Source organism: Rhinopithecus bieti, unplaced genomic scaffold (assembly GCF_001698545.2).
Source record: "Rhinopithecus bieti isolate Rb0 unplaced genomic scaffold, ASM169854v2 scaffold_1070, whole genome shotgun sequence".
NCBI lineage: Eukaryota > Metazoa > Chordata > Mammalia > Primates > Cercopithecidae > Rhinopithecus > Rhinopithecus bieti.
Genome location: NW_016803844.1, coordinates 749,596 through 767,415, shown reverse-complemented (window position 1 = coordinate 767,415; position 17,820 = coordinate 749,596). Strand labels below are relative to the sequence as shown.

Here is a 17,820-nt window from a genome sequence, read left to right as displayed (position 1 = left end):
ATACTTAACGTTTGATATTTATTGTTAAATTACCCTTCAGAATTGATTCAGGGCCAGTATACAACACCACAAGTGCTCTTAATGTCATCCTCACCAACAATGAAGTGTTTTTTTTCCTAATTAGGTAAATTTTGATGTATCCCTGGTTGTAATAGATTTCCTTGATAAGTAATGATAAACTTTTATTTTATTTTATTTGTTTTTAAAGACAGGATCATGCTGTTTCCCAGGTTGTCCCGCTTCAGCCTCCCAAGTATCTAGGACTACAGGTGCGAGTGGCTAATTTTATTTTTTGTAAAGACAGTCTCCTTATTTTCCCCACACTGGGCTCAAACTCCTGGCCTCAAGCAGTCCTCCTGTCTTGGCCTCCTAATGTGTTGGGATTAAAGTTATGAGTCACTGCACCTGGCCTATTTTATCTTCTAAATATTCTATTTGTCACTAATTTATTTCCTACTAGAGTCTGTCTTCAGGTATTCATAGAAACTTAAATTTGTGGCAAATCTTTTCCCAATTTTTTTCTTTGCTTTAAAACTGTAGGCCAGGCATGGTGACTCACGCCTGTAATCCCAGCACTTTGGGAGGCCGAGGCAGGTGGATCACGAGGTCAGGAGTTTGAGACTAGCCTGACCAACATGGTGAAACCCCATCTCTACTAAAAAAACACAAAAATTAACTGGATGTGGTGGTGCATGCCTGTAATCCCAGCTACTTAGGCTGAGGCAGGAAAATCATCTGAATAGGGGAGGTGGAGGTTGCAGTGAGCTGAGATCGCACCACTGCACTCCAGCCTGGGCAAGAGTGAGGCTCCGTTTCAAAAATAAATAAATAAAAATTAAAAAAAAAAAAAGGCCGGGCGCAGTGGTTCAAGCCTGTAATCCCAGCACTTTGGGAGGCCGAGACGGGTGGATCACGAGGTCAGGAGATCGAGACCATCCTGGCTAACACGGTGAAACCCCGTCTCTACTAAAAATACAAAAAAAATTAGCCGGGCGAGGTGGCGGCGCCTGTAGTCCCAGCTACGCGGGAGGCTGAGGCAGGAGAATGGCGTGAACCCGGGAAGCGGAGCTTGCCGTGAGCTGAGATCCGGCCACTGCACTCCAGCCTGGGCGACAGAGCAAGACTCCGTCTCAAAAAAAAAAAAAAAAAAAAAAAAAAATACCACCCCAAAACTGTTGTATTTGACTAATGGCCAAACAGATGGTTGAGTACTGCATTCAATCATTCTGTCTGTCTTGCTGTGATCTGGAAGATTCTTTGCTGATGGGTGGTTAACACTTTGTAGTTTTCAAAGTGGAAACACAAATAAAGCTTTTATAATGAACTTTTCAAATCTCTTTTTAATATATTTTTTTCTTGGGATGACAATAATAGTATTACTATAATAGTATTAACTTATTTTTATTGCTTTTACTAGTTAAAAGTAATAAATGGGTATTCTTACAAAGTTAAACAATATAGAAATATACAAAGTAGAAAATTTAAAGGCTAATCCCACTCCCATATAACCACCTGCAGACAGAATGGGAAGATTTAGTCATAAATACAAAGACAATACATGGAAAAAAATAGACATCTATTAACTCTAGGAAAAATGTAATCATAGCATGCTCCTTGGCTCAGAAGTGAAAACTATTTACATGGTCATTAAAAAATATATGCACAGATTTCCCCCCAAATTTTAACACAGCCACATTGGGAAGATTGAGGAAGGTAGGAGAAGTATAAGAGACTGAATAATTCTCCTTTATTCTTTCATTAAGTGACAGAAATATATGTATTTTATTTAACAACAAGTATGCACATATGAGTAGTTTCTTCTAGGGAATGGAATTTGGTGCTATGGGTAGGGCAGACAAGTAACACCTGTGTTTGATTTTAAGCCTTTTAGAGCTATTTTACTTTATATTTTATAGGTATTTACAATTTATACAGATTGGGATAAAGCTACAAGAAATATGATGACAAAACACCCATATTTAAAGACAAAATTCTCTTGAAAAGTTTATTAACATAAGTAACAATAAATCATTCAACTTTTCGGTCTTCAGGAAGTTTCTGTTTTAAGGATTAATTTCAGAAGTCCTCATGTAAACAAATCAGGCATGAATAAAGCCCTTATAATGAACTTTTCAAATAAATTTTCAAAGTATCTTTTTTCTTGGGATAACAATAATAGTATTAACATGATAGTACTAACTTTTCTTATTTTTATTAACATTCGCTCTTCAAGATTGTTATTAACAAATCTTGAATTTTATTACTGTGCTAGGGCAAGATTTTAATCACTAAGTTCTTCCTCATCACTGAAATATGTGCTTTTCTTTATCCTTGGGCGTCTTGAATCATCTGATGTTGAGGGGCCTCCTGAACTGGGTTTCCATTTTTTTTGTTCTTCTTCAATTTTGGCTTGCTGTGATTCAAAAAACAAAACAAAACTAATAACCTGTTTAATATTATTTATGGTTCATTAATTCAAAACATGGCAAAAACATACCACAAATGCCATTACTTCCCACCCTCCCAGTCCATGCAGACAATTAGATCTGCTCCCTTCCCCTGAGTTCTGTCCCATCTCACAATCTTACTCAAAATTATCCTAGGCAATTTCTAAAAAAAATCTTTTCTGTTGGGCTATACTCACTTTGAGTAAATAGTTCTGCTCATTTTTTTAATGAAAAAAGATTAAGATAGTAAGTGTTGTGGGGCCCTTAAAATCTAGGAAGAACCAATGGGAACTTTTCATTCACACTACCTCAGAGAAACAGCTTGTCTCCTAAGGCTTAGGAGGTTAGGGGGAAATAGAGAGGTTGCCATGAGGTGATCAATGAAGTAAGCAAGGACTATAAACCCAGTCAGCTATTGCATGATGCCTTTTAAAAGAACAATACCTGGAATGCTATGGCCTGACTGAGGCTGTCAAGAGCAGGATCCTCCCCTTCATCTTCACTTTCTTCTACTTCCTCACTTAAATAAAGAAAAACAAATTGGAATGTAACCAACCAATAGGCAAAAGCAACCAACCAAAAGACAAAAGCAACATGATAATGTATTTAGTAAGAATAATATACATACATTTCTTCTTCTGGTTCAGGAGCTTTCTTTTTTTTCTTTTTTTCTTTCTTCTTCGGAGGCTCACGTTCTCCAAGCATATTTTTTGGACAGGCGTAACTTAAGTGTCCACTTTCCTTTTGTTTCCCATTAAAAAGGAAAGAAAAAATACCATATTTGTTATTTACAAAATCTTGCCTGGTACTCTAATACTAAAAGGTTTTTTTTCTTTTGAGACGGAGTCTCGCTCTGTCACCCAGACTGGAGTGCAGTGGCGCGATCTAGGCTCACTGCAAGTTCCACCTCCCGGGTTCACGCCATTCTCCTGCCTCAGTCTCCCGAGTAGCTGGGACTACAGGCACCCACCACTATGCCCGGCTAATTTTTTATTTTTGTATTTTTAGTAGCGACAGAGTTTCACCATATTAGCCAGGATGGTCTTGATCTCCTGACCTCATGATCCACTCGCCTTGGCCTCCCAAAGTGCTGGGATTACAGGCGTGAGTCATGCACCCGGCCTTACTAAAAGGTTTTCGAATTTAAAAAGGAATATTTCCATACTGGGACTACATAGAAAGACATTAATGATAAAACCCAGTACTTTACTATTTAGAAGGTGATATTTTAACTCTCAGTTATTTTAACATTTAGGACTATTTAGTGGTTTTACTAAGAGTAGAAGTAGTAGTCTTCTCTCAAACATTTAAATCTCAAAATTCAAGATATAGAACAGTTCGGTCAGGTGTGGTGGCTCACGCTTGTAATCCCAGCACTTTGGAAAGCTGAGGCGGGTGGATCACCTGAGATCTGGAGTTCGAGACCAGACTGGCCAAAATGGTGAAACCCCCGTCTCTACTAAAAAACAAACAAACAAAAAAAGAATTAGCTGGGCGTACTGGCACACACCCGTAGCCCCAGCTACTCAGGAGGCTGAGGTAGGAGAATTGCTTAAACCAAGGAGGTAGAGGCGGCAGTGAGGTGAGATCGTGCCGTTGCACTGCAGCCTGGGCGACAAGAGCAAATAACTCCGTCTCAAAAAAAAAAATCAAAATTTAAATGAATCATTTACCCTAAATGTAAACATCTTAAGTTACTGATAAAACTTCCAATATGTTGCTTAATACTCTTTTGGGCTAGGCATGGTGGATTACAAGCCTGTAATCCCAGCACTGGGATTGCTGGGATTATAATCCCAGCACTGGGAGACTGAGGCGGACAGGTCACCTGAGGAAGCGAGTTGAAGACCAGCCTGGCCAACATGGAAAAACCCTGTCTCTACTAACTACACAAAAATTAGCTGGGTGTGGTGGCACGCGCCTGTAATCCCAGCTACTCAGGAGACTGAGGCACAAGAATTGATTGAACCCGAGAGGCAGAGACTGCAGCGAGCCGAGATTGTGCTACTTCACGCCAGCCTGGGCAACAGAGCAAGACCCTGTCTCAAAAAACAAACAAAAAAACAAAAAACAAATGGAAAATTTCTTCCTCACTTTTCCTATGAATTACTTTCGTTTTTTCCCTTTCATATCCTGACTACAGTTGCACTATCCAATTACAGTAGCCACTAGCCAGTCAATGTGGCTATTGAGAACTTGTCTGAATTGATATGTACTGTAAAGGTAAAATACACATTGGATTTCTGACGACTTAGTAACATACGTGGCTTGCATTATATTCTCATTTGACAATGCTGGACTAGGCTATTATTCCTACTTAGCTAGAACATTGACTTGTAAAACATAAGAGCTCAACTGTAATCTGGACATCAGCTCACTACAATTCCATTTAAGAGGTTATGTCAGGGTAGGGTATGGGAACTGAGCCAAGGTTAGAACAATAGAAGGGAACAATAATCATGCTTTTCCAGTATATTTGACAGAGCAGACAGACTGTGCACTTTGTATACCTAGGACGTGACCCAACCTAAGAGAGGTTACTTACTGTTAATGAGCTGCTGAGAAAATATAGTTAGAGAAGTATATCTGAAACTATGTTTTGGAATAATATTATAGCAAAACATATTAACATATCCCATACTAAAAAAGGATTTAATGTAATAACTTTAGAAAAACCAGGCTAAGTAAATATAAATAGGTTTTTTTGGAGGGAGGGAAATTAAATATAAAAACGTAAAAAATATAACAACTCTATGGATCCATATACCAAAAGGAACCAATTAACAGATTCATCTAGGATTTCCCAGATAACTTAATATTCACTGTGAATATGAAGATATATACTAATCTGAATGTAACTACCTTCCCTCCCTCCCTTTCTTTCTTTTACAAAACTCAGAACTTTGGAAAAGTTTCTAAAGTGTTTACTTAAGAGGTTTCAGAATCATAGGAATTGACAGAATCAGTATGTATCCAAGCGACTGCTTGCTCACTCTATTCATCCATCCGTCAGTCTGTTTATTTAGTTATCTTTTTTGTGGGGGGTATGGGGAGTGACAGTGGGGTAGAGGACCTCAAGCCATTTCCTTGCATCTTCCATGTGTTTGTAGCCAGGATGGTATCTCTCCATGATTCTCTCCCCAGCTCCCCATTACTACCTCTCGACTCTGTTTTTTAAGTATTTTATTTTATTTTATTTTGAGACGGAGTCTCGCTGTGTCGCCCAGGCTGGAGTGCAGTGGAGTGATCTCGGCTCACTGCAACCTCTGCCTCCTGGGTTCAAGTGATTCTCCTGCCTCAGCCTTCCAAGCAGCTGGGATCACAGGTGACTGCCACCACGCCTGGCTAATTTTTTTTTGTATTTTTAGTAGAGATGGGGTTTCACCATATTGGTCAGTCTGCTTTTGAACTCCTGACCTCAAGTGATCCACCCACCTAAGCTTCCCAAAGTGCTAGGATTACAGGCATGAGCCACTGTGCCCGGCCTGTTTCTTAAGTATTTTATATGGTCATTTTACAAACTTACACCTGTGAGAACCAGACTAAAATTCTCTTGGTACCAATACAGACCTTATACAAAATTATTCTATGGCTGTCTTTCCCTCCTCATCACCAAAACTTTAAATGGATAATGACAGATCATGAAGAGAACCAAAGAAGACAATGTGAGGATAGTTCAGTTATAAAACACTAGCAATACCAAAAAATAAAAAACTTCAAAACACAATATCCCATAGTGGATAAGGTCACATGATAATGTTCCTATTGAACTGTGACACTTAAAAACTGGTACAGAAACAGGCAATATCCTATTAACAAAAATTTATGAGTTACTAAAATCTTGCAAGACAGTGAGATAAGTAATCCGTCTAACACTTTTAAAACTAGTGATTTTCAAAGATTTAGGAACTAGAGAAAATACCACTTTATATTACCCAACTCAGGTTATCTTTACACAGTGCATTTCAACTGAATTTACTTTGATGAGTTTAGAGTCCCTAAGTAAAACAACTAGGCCAGGCACAGTGGCTAACACTTGTAACTCTAAGCACTTTGGGAGGCTGAGGTGGGAGGGGTGCTTGAGCCTAGGAGTTTGAGATGGGCCGGGGCAACATAGGAATAACCTGCCTCTACAAAAAAATTAAAAAATTAAGCAGGGTGTGATGGTGCATGCCTGTACTCCCAGCTACTCGGACACTGTGGTGGGACGATCACCTGGGCCCAGGAGGTGGAGGCTGCAGAGAGTTGTGATTGCATCACTGCACTCCAGCCTGGGTGACAGAGGAAAACCCTGTCTCAAAAAAATAAATATTAAAAAATAAAGCATTTTCATAACCTGGTTTAGCCAGTCAGAAGTTTTGGTGAGCAAAAATAAAAGACTGATGTGAAAAGTATCTTAAACTATGGAAAGTTACATTAAGTTTTAGGTTTACTTACTCCACATTCATAACACTTAGATTTATCAAAGTAGTTTCGCCTTCGGATGAACTCAGCTGCTCTTCCATTGTCAATAGCAATGCTTGCTTTTATCACTCTGCCAAATAACTAAACAAGAGAAAACTGTAAATGTAGAATGTATTTCACTGAAATCTAAAATTAATTATTTAATCCATTTTCTTAAATCTTCAATTCCACTTTATTTTGGATTTTTTAGCAATTGTCACTTAGGTGTGATAAATTATATTCTGTAGTATTCTTATTCCTGAGACTCCACCAATGTTTTGAGAACCCAGTACAGTCTGACCTCTTTTCTTTCCATAAGTTAGATATCTTAAGAATCTACAGATAACTATTAGACCTGATGATCCACTATATCTCCACATTTTTGGCCTGGATGAGCATAAAGGCTTTGGGGCTAAAAACCTTGATGGAGATGAATAGCTTACCTGTTTGTTGTTTATTGCCCTGGTACAGTTTTGTGCAGAGTCTTTATCCAAAATAAAATAAATGCAACCCCTTTACTCTTCCTGGTATCTTTATCTTTCATTATGGTAACCCTTAAAGCATAAACAAATAGTTAAAAATGAGGCAGCAATAAATAAAACAGGTATTAATACTTGAAACATTCATTTTAAAAGGGCTAAATGAAAAATTTGTAAGATGAATTAATACATTTGAAAAATCAGCTATCTCTTCAAAGTCAAGGGATATCAAGCATGGAAATGGGAAAGGGTGATACTGACTTAACACAAGTGAGCACACCTATGATTAGGAGTTAATCAGAGATTGAAGGGTGAAGTAAAGAGATTACAGAGACAATGAAATCTTAAGGAGTAACCATAATCCCTCTTCCATACTAACTCCCTCAGCTTGCAAAACAAAACAAAATAAAAGTATACTTTACACAAGAAGAGAAAATGATTTACTTATTTTTCTTTATTTATTTTTATTATTATTATTATACTTTAGTTCTAGGGTACATGTGCATACGTGCAGGTTTTGTTCACATAGGTTATATTCTGTGCCATAGTTGGTGTGCTTGGCTCCATCACTCGCAGCAACATCAATTCCGTCATTTAATATCAGGTATGAACCCTCATCCCATGCATCCCTCCCCCCTCCCCCCCCCATATGCCCGTGTGTGATGTTCTCCGAGTCCAAAGTGACTCATTGTCATTCCCACTATTGATGAGAACATGCAGTGGTTTGGTTTTTCTGTTCTTGTGATAGTTGCTATAGAATGATGGTTTCCAGCTGCAAATCATCGTCCCATACAAAGGACGAAAACTCATCCTTTTTTAGGCGTGCATAGTATTCATGGTGTAATATGGTGGCCCATTTCGTAAACCATCTGTCACAGATGGACCTTTGGTTGATTTCTCATTAGTTTTGCTATTTGTGAATAGTGCCGCAATAAACATACGTGTGCATGTGTTTTATAGCACATGATTATAATCCCTTTGGGTGACCCAGTAGTGGGATGGCTGGGTCATATGGTACATCTAGTTCTTTAGATCCATGAGGAATTGCATACTGTTTTCCATAATGGTGAACTATTTACAATCCCACCAACAGTGTAATAGTGTTTCCTATTTCTCCACATCCTCTCCAGCACCTGATTGTTTCGCTTGACTTTTGAATTGATTGCCATCTAACTGTGTGAGATGGATCTCCATTGTGGTTTTGATTGCATTTCTCTGATGGCTAGTGATGATACCATTTTTTCATGTGTCCTGTTGGCTGTATGAATGTCTTTCTTTTGAGAAATGCTGTCATATCCTTTGCCCACTTTTGATGGGGTTTGATGGGGTTGTTTTTTTCGAATCAAAGTATATTCTTAATATTCTTTTAAAGAATCTTCAGAAAAATAAGAAAGAAAAAAAAATCTCCAGAGCTGGGTGTGGTGGTGCGCACCTGTAGTTCCAGCTACTTGGGAGACAGAGGCAGGAGGATGCCTGAACAAGAGAGTTTGAGAACAGCCTAGGCAATATAGTTAGACCCCATCTTCAGGGAAAAGAATCTCCAGTTCTGTGGTTTTCAGCCATACTACCCACTAGGGTGTACCTGAGTGATAAGGAGAGTTATGAGAGCACAGAGCCTGCTCTTTCTCTTGCCCCATCCACATCCCTAGTCCTGGAGGCCCTTGCTCACCCTATGTCAATTAACATAGTTTAAAAACAATGTTCACCAGGGCTCTTTGGAGAAATAGCTGATTCAAAGGCTAAAGCAGGGCAGGTACAAGAGGAGCTTGGAACATCTTACGCCAGAAAGTAAGAGAGTGCAAAAGTGAGTGAGCGAGTGAGACAGAGAGAGAGAGGAATGAATGAATGAATGAATGAATGATGGGGGCAAGAATACAGCAGCCAGCTGGAAGGAGCTCCCACTGGCCAAATCAAGGACAATTTGAGCACCAAAACAATTCATTACAGTAATAAATTACAGGCCACAGAGAAGGTAGGAATTTATAATTCTTACTGATAATAGACCAATAAATAAGTGGAGATGGGAGGGAAGGCTCTTGCTTACAGAAGAATGCCAAGGGATGATGGGTGAATGCAGAGGAAATGCTGGAGTTGGAAAAATCACCAATTGGCAACACTCATGGTAAAGACTGGATCAGTTAAGAACCATCAACAAATGCTAAGTCTAAAATGAGATTTTTATGTGGAGCAGAACACTTGTACTGTCTTAGAGTGTCTTCCATGGATTGTTTATTAATTGCAAAGGGAAAATAAGTCTACAGTGAAAAAATCGAGACAATACCTTGACTGTGTGATCAAAATTCGTATCACTACTGAGGGACAGACTGACAGTGTCTGCCTCCAGATGTGGTATTCTGAGAACAACACATCCTCTATGCAGTATAGTAGCCAAGAAAATGTAGACTAGATCTAATAACGAGGAAACATCAGCAACATACAAAATGAGGGGGAGGAGAAGGGGGTAGGCTATATATTCCTTACAATGTTCTAGACTAAAGGAGCCTAAAAAGAAAAATTAAAGACAATACTTGACTCGAGACTGATCCTCTAATAGAGGGGAAAAATACTATGCAGGACATTATTAGGTCAACTGACAAAATTGGAACATGAATGGTTGGTTTAGTAAAACTACTATATCAAAATAACTTTATGAAGTTGGTAATTGTACTGTGGTTATATAAAATATATCCTTACTTTTAGGGAATAACACACTGAAGTATGTAGGAATAAAGGGCGATGATGTTTGTAACTCACCCTTACATACCTCACAAAAACAAGTTGTGGGTGTATATATACACACATACGGGGCAAGAGAGAGTACAAATGATAAAGTAAATGGGGGAAATGTTAATAACAGGTGAATTTACATGAAGGATATTTTGCTGTTCTTAGTACCACTGTCATAACTTTTTATAAACTTGAAATTATTTCCAAAGTTAAAAAAAAGATAATGTTCAAGATAAAGCTTAATAATTTTCTCATGTTTGAATTACAGGAAAATAGATAATAGGACACAAGTGAATAAATAGAAGTTTTATTCAGCATAACATTTCCCATATTAAAATTATTTTATTTGGGTTTGGGTTAAGGTACATACATAGTCTTTGGAATGAAACTGATAAAAAGATGCCATCACATTAAGAAAAGGGATGTCTAATTTCATTTAAAAGAAGAAACAAGTTGAAAAAATTTAGGGAAAAATGGGCAACTAAAATGGTTTAGTTTCTCAAACGGTACACCTGTATATTCAATGGGCTTAGAAGGTAAGGAGAGGCAAGCACCCAAGGTAAGAAGGTTCAAATTTGGACTGATTATCGTCAAAGCACCAGTTATGAGAATATGCAGGAAACATTTTAACCAATTTTGACAGAAATATTGAATAAGGTAGTTGCTTCACATTTTGGAATTTTTCGTAATGTTTGTGAAAGTTATCTTTTTTTTTTTTTAAGTACTATTTCAAAAGAAGTGTTGGCTTTCTACATCATCCTCAATTAATGATCTCTCATCTGTTGCCTCTTTTCTGATTCCACTGCTTTTTTCTTGTCCATGGGGGCATTACTGTTTTAACAGTCTATTCTTATTGGTTCCTTTATAATTTTTTCTCTTATGATTTTCTCATATCCCTAAGTGGTCTTCTACTTAAGGAATAAAATCACACCATTCCTTTGTTCAAAAATCTTTGGTTCTGTAAATTGCCTATTCTTTGTCCGTCAGTCAGTATCCTTGATGATTTGGCTCCATCTCCTTCATCTTTCACTGCTCCTTCCCACGTACAAAATACGAAGTCTACTCAAAAGAAACCACTCAATGCTCCAGTAGCATGGCCTGTATTTCCCCAAATTTGTGCCTTTGTTCATACAGCTTCTATCTTCTTTCACCTCTGAATCATTGCCCATTAAAATTTTCCTCATTCTTTCGGGATTCAAGTCAATGTGTCAGTTTCTAATAGCTTCAACTGGATATCATTTCTCCTCCGTTATGCTAGTCTCTGCTGAATTGTGTTATTCATAAAAAATGCCTCATCTCATCTATTTTAATGTAAACTCCTTTAAGGTTGTCTCTGTAATCCATATGTGCCTACCTCAATATGTTGATTGATATACCTTTATATTCAATGGGAAAAATAGACAAAAAAATAGGAAAAGTAGTTTCTAAAAGAGTACATTGTATGTGTTCATTCATTTGGTCATTCAGTCACTCTGTTAGCCTCAAGCCCATGTGCTAAGCACTAACAGTAGTTTTTACCCTCAGGAGAAAGCTTACAGTTTAGTGGTAGAGACAGACCAACAAACCAACTGCCATACAATACTTTGATAGAGATACCTTCTGTGGTAACAGAAAAAAAATTTACACCAGAGATTTAAAAGGACAAATCTACTGTGACTCCCATGTTTCTGGCAAGGGAAAAGAGGTAGACAGTAGCACCTAATTTCCTAATACAAGGTATATGATGTACTTATTTAAGCACATAATATGAAGCATACACTATTTTGGGAAACCTGAATGTCATCCATAACACCTCCTTCCTGTTCACAAAGTCCTTATGTACAAAGTAAGCACATCACTAAATATTACCCACTTTCCTTCCTATACGTATCACTAAGTATTACCCATTTCACTTCATAATGATTTCTGAAGTCTGACCACCTCTCAAATCTGACCAGTCTCTATAGCTCCACCTGTACTATTTTAGTACAGATTTCTCCCCTGGCCTACAGTTTTAGACTTCATACTGGTCTCACTGCATTTTCTCTCTCTCTTTTTTTTTTTTTTTTTGAGATGGAGTCTTGCTCTGCCCAGGCTGGAGTGCACTGGCATGATCTCGGTTCAATGCAACCTCCACCTCCATCCGCCTCCTGGGTTCAAGTGATTCTCATGCCTCGCCTCCCAAGTAGCTGGGATTACAGGTGTGTACCACCACGACCGGCTAATTTTTGCATTTTTTTGTAGAGATGGGGTTTTGCTATGTTGGTCAGGCTGGTCTTGAACTCCTGACCTTTCAAGTGATCCTCCCACATTGGTCTCCCAAAGCACTGGGATTACAGGTGTGAGCCACTGTGCCCAGCTGCATTTGCTTTTGTTCCCCTCCAATCTAATTTGTACATTAGGCCAGAATAAACTTTAAAAAATTTAAATCATGTCACCCCTCACTTAAAATTCTTAAATGATTCCTGATATTCTTAGAATGAAAACCAAATACCTTTGTAACCTGGCCAAGAAGTAAGATGAGGAACCTGCTTCCATCTCTGGAGCCATCTTGTGCTTTCTCCCCCTTACTCATTCATCTCTAGTCACATTGGCCTTCTTTCTATTTCTTGATGTCACTTTATTTTCTTTTGCCACAAGGCCTTTGCACAAGCTATTCCCTCTACCTGAACTATTCCTCCCTTATTTTTGCCTACTTGTTACTCATCCTTAGGTTTCCACTCAAAAAACACTGACTTAGGTAAGCCTTCCCTGGCTCTCTAAAGTCTTCCCTGTTTCTAGGTGCTTATAACCCCGTGTCTTTAATTCCATTGCAGTTTCATGGTTCAGAACTATATATTGATATGGAGATCCACTCAAAGATTCTGACAAAGCGGAAAAAAAAAGGTAAAAGGGAGTGGACTCTGAAATCTCACTGTTGGATTCAAATATTTTCTCCACCATTAGCTAGCAAGATGACTTTAGGTTTTCTGTGTGCTTCAGTTTCATCATTTATAATATTGAGATAATAACAGTACCTACCTTAAAGGGTACTTGTGAGAATTAAATAATACACATAAAGAGATTAGAACAATGCCTGGCATATATATGTGCTCATTTAAGTATTACATACCATCATCATTACCAGTGTTTGGACTGATGACGATGACTTTTAAAATCTGAACACCCAAAATTTACACAGAAGCATTTTGATAATGATTTTTTAATAGCAAAGTAACTGTAAAAGAAGTTAGTAATTTCAAGATGCAAATGAGCTTCAACTGTTTAATATCCATTTATGGAACACTAGAAAAAATTAGCCAAGATAAATATGCTCAAAATTATTGGGATTTTAAATTTATATCAGAATGTATACTGGTTATAAGATAGTTAGGATGACAGTATCCTTTTACTTTTTTGCCCCATAATATAGTTGCTTGATTTAAAACAGTGAAATACGAGTTCAAGTTCTTTTTATTGTTCCTAACCCTCAGCCCTGTTATCATCCATACCATTTGTATATTTCTAGTCTTTCCAATGATCTCTAAGCTTTCTCTGAAGGAAGATAACATGTTTTCTATTTATCAGTCTCATAGCATCCTGCAAGTCAGATGCACAGAAATATTTGATTTTACACTATTTATTTGGAAAAAAAAACTAGGTTACTTATAGTATACTTGATAACACACTTCCTAGTAACCAAAATATTTGTTTACCATTAGATATGAAGATGTATCTTCATAGTACATGGAAAGACATTTATGATATGTCAAATTAAAAAAGAAAATAAAATTGAATGTATGGAATACAGTCTTGAAGAAAAATTATCTACATGTTTATGTACATGGAAAACCAACTAAAATTGTCATAAAAATGTTAATAGTATTATTTTCTTTGTTATATCAAGTATGTTTTATTTTTAAAAATTTAATGTCATTGAAAAAAATGGAGAAGCAAATTCAGATAAACTTTTAAATGAAGTTACAAAATTTAATGTGAGTACTTACTTTACAACTTTGCCGTACTTGGAAAATATCTGAAACAAAAGACTACATATTTACAATTTATTTTAAAACCATGAAAACATCAAATTTTTAGGTTGCAGACGTTGACAAAATTCTGTTATAGTTTATGAAAAATTTCAGCCTTCAGTCTGTAAGGCAGGCCCTAAAAATTTTTTTTTTGGTTGCTAGAATAATATTTTTACTGTTGTTGGAGTCACATGTATCTGTCTCAGTTCCTAAATTTGACAATGGTAAATAAAGAGAAAAAAACTCACTCTACACATGTGGTACAGCTAAGGCATACACACTGGACAGCTGCTGTGTTCCTGAGGTATACCCATGGCAACTATCAACTCTATCATAGTGCCAGCTATACCTGTGCTTCAAATATCAATGTTATGGAGTAGCACTTTTCCAATTCTACCCTCACCTCTACCTTGTTATTCCTACGAAGCAATCCCTGTTTGAGAAGACAGATCCTTAGACTGCTTTATTTAAAAAACAAAACAAAAAAAACCTCATAAAAAAAGCTTTTATAATGAAAAATCCATTTCTATCAGTCTTCTTCCTCTGCCCACCATTAATATGTTGGTAGAACTTTATAGTTGGCTCTCTCTTCTGTTACTTTTATTTTATCCTATGCAATCTCATTTATTTCTAAAGTTCCAGCTCATTACCCATATACTAAGAGTTCCTATTATATAAAAAGTCTTTTAGAATGTGTTAGTATATGCAATATACTAATGAATATAACTAATATGCAATAATAATGAATTTTTTCGTTCTATGATTAAGCTGTATAATGCTGGAATGTAATATAACTGGATTGCAGTGTTATCAACACTGGGTTCTGAAGGCCAGTACAGTTTTCTATGTAATACTTACCACACTGGGTTCTGAAGGCCAGTACAGTTTTCTACATAATACTAATGGCCTCTTGTTTCACTCAGAGTGAAAGCCAGAGTCCTCACCATGATGTAAATAGGTCCTATAAGGCACCTTGAGTGGGCTTACCTAAGATTACCCCTCTTTTCCTGAAATGCTTGTCCTCCAGAATTTGCACAGGTGCCTCTTACTCGTTTCAGGTCTTTATTCAAAAGTCACCTTCTCAATAATGGCATTTCTGACCTCCCTGTGTAGAATTTCACCTCCATTCCCAACTTAACATTCAATAGCCCACCTTTCCTGCTTTATTTTTTCTCCTTAGCACCTAACATCTTAACATCTCCTTAGTATCTAACATATAATTTGAGTTAAACGTTCAATAAATACAGCTTCTTTTTTTTTTTTTTTTTTTTTTTTTTTTTGAGACAGGGTCTGATTCTGTTACCCAGCCTGGAGTGCAGTGGTATGATCTTGGCTCACTGTCGCCTCCACCTCCTAGGCTCAAGCAATCTTCCAACCTTAGGTGCGCAGGTAGCTTGTAGAGACATGGTGGCGCACACCTGTATTTTCCAGCTACTCGGGAGGCTGAGGTGGGAGTACCACCTGAGGGGGTGGGAGGCTGCGGTGAGCCATGATAGTGCCACTGCACTCCAGCCTGAGTGACAGAATTACACTGTCTCAAAAAAAAAAAAAAAGAAAAGAAAAAGAAAAAAAGAATTTTGCCAGGGATAACTATTTGCTTAAGGTTATCTGTATCTCAAATAGCAGTCACTTGATAAGATTTACTTACCCGGTACAAGTCATTGTTTGTCAGGGAAAAGGGCAAGTTGGATACATACACTGTGCTCTTACTTGGAGCCAATCCACCACTCATTTCTAAAAGTGAAAATAAACCTATCAGCAATCAATCTAAACCAGGATTCCTTTTTTTTTTTTTTTTTTGAGACGGAGTTTCGCTCTTGTTGCCCAGGCTGGGGTGCAATGGCGCAATCTCCGCTCACTGCAACCTCCGCTTCCCAATTTCAAGCAATTCTCCTGCCTCAGCCTCCCGAGTAGCTGGGATTACAGGTATCCATCACCATGCCCGGCTAATTTTGTATTTTTAGTAGAGGCAGGGTTTCACCATGTTGGTCAGGCTGATCTTGAACTCCTGACCTCAAGTGATCCACCTGTCTCAGCGTCCCAAAGTGGCCTAAACCAGGTATTCTTAATTCCAAATAAAACAATCAGACCAGTCTGGGTATTATTTTGAAAAAACAACAACAACAACAAAAAACAAAAATCAATACAGTATTAACAATCACTGATTTAATTATGCCAGATTTGTACACCTTCCTTACAAGTTAGGAACTCCAGCAGGCCGAATTAAGGAATTCCTTTTTCCAGTCACCACTCAAGAAAAATTCTTTTTTGGTTCTTCTTCTTTCAGGTATTCTTTACACCAACACTTTCAGTGCCAGACTGTATGGGTATGAAGATGGGTTTTAAATAGATGAAGGAAAAACCCTAAGGCTACTCCTAACTTCCACTCAGACTACGAGCAAAAAATGCTCTAATGCATATGTATTGTATATGGACAATACCTACACCTTGCTCACCCAGATCAGAAAGAGCCTGGGGACTCAGAAAGAACCTTAGTCACTGAGTTTTGCTAATACACAGTCATGCTACGCTTAACGAAGGAGGTATGTTCTGAGAGTGTTACGTGATTTCATAGCGCAAACATCATAGGGTGTACTGAGACAAACCTAGATGGTCTAGCCTATTGCTCCTGGGCTGCAACCTGTATAGCATGTTAATGTAGTGAATAATGTAGACAATAGAAACACAATGGTAAATATTTACGTAGCTAAAGACAGAAAAGGTGCACTAAAAACATGGTACAATGTATTATACTCTTAGGAGACCACTGTGGTATATGTGGTTTGTTGTTAACCAAAAAGTTGTTATGCTGTGCATGCCTGTACTATGGCTGGGTACCTTTATGTTTGTCTTAATTTTTTTTTTCTCTGGAGTGGTGTGTTAAGAGGAAAATTTTCTTTTCCCCATTTAGTATGATGTTAAGGAGGAAATTTAAGCTTTACGTATTGACAATATAAACTTCTTTCGAAATGCTAACTTTGCTTATTATTGCCAAATTATGAAATGATACATTATAAAAATAGGCTTGGTGCCTGGAAGAGACGGACTTGTATGTATGTGTATATATGTATATAAAATTTACAAATGTAATCGGTAATTAATTTTCACACCTTATCTTACAAAGTCAGCAAATTACTGTGAAAATATCAGACTCAACCAAATTCAAATTTCTGATTTAAAAAGAGCGTGTGGTGTGTATTCGAGATGGGGGACGAACCATCACAAATGGAAAAGTACGACTCTAAGGCATGGCAATTCGTGAAGGAATGAGAAAGCTGCCTCATGTTTGGTGTTTTGGGGGAATCATTTATAAAACTTCAGGAACTCAACATAGATAGGTCGCTTTTTAAAAGTTTCTCATTTGAAACTATGCCTTAGACGTTCTGCTGAGAGCCGCGAAGGCAGGTAGAGGTTAAGGTCCTGGAATAAAAAGGGTGGCGGGAGAGAGGGGCAGAGCATTTTGGCAGCCGAGTCTGGGGAGGGGGTCCTGCAGAAAAGAAGGCCGCAGCAGAGGAGGGTTTACCTTCACGTGGGTTGGGCCTGGGAGACCAGAAGAGTGCGAGCCCTCGGCTCAGCTGGGGCTCAACCCCGACTCTTCGTAGCCACTCGCAGCGGCCTTGGCATCACGAGTCCTGGGAGGGGTCAGGCGCGGGGACCAGATGGTAGCAGCCACGGTGCCTCTTCCTGGCTGTTTCAGATCCGGGCCCCAAAGGCAGGCCCAGAGGCGAGCGCTTC

The 17,820-nt window shown here is 38.0% G+C and overlaps 1 protein-coding gene across 1 annotated transcript; it reads right to left on the bottom strand.

Annotated features, from left to right (window-relative positions):
- Nucleotides 1–1,326: 1,326 nt before the first annotated feature.
- ZCRB1 (zinc finger CCHC-type and RNA binding motif containing 1) lies at nt 1,327–17,818 on the bottom strand. The gene is given in 9 exon segments (XM_017855488.1): nt 1,327–2,413; nt 2,892–2,967; nt 3,076–3,188; nt 6,885–6,992; nt 7,334–7,383; nt 7,386–7,444; nt 14,062–14,090; nt 15,734–15,819; nt 17,609–17,818. Coding segments are annotated over 8 exon segments (651 nt in total). The 5' UTR covers nt 15,818–15,819; nt 17,609–17,818; the 3' UTR covers nt 1,327–2,281.
- Between the last annotated feature and the right edge of the window lie 2 nt (nt 17,819–17,820).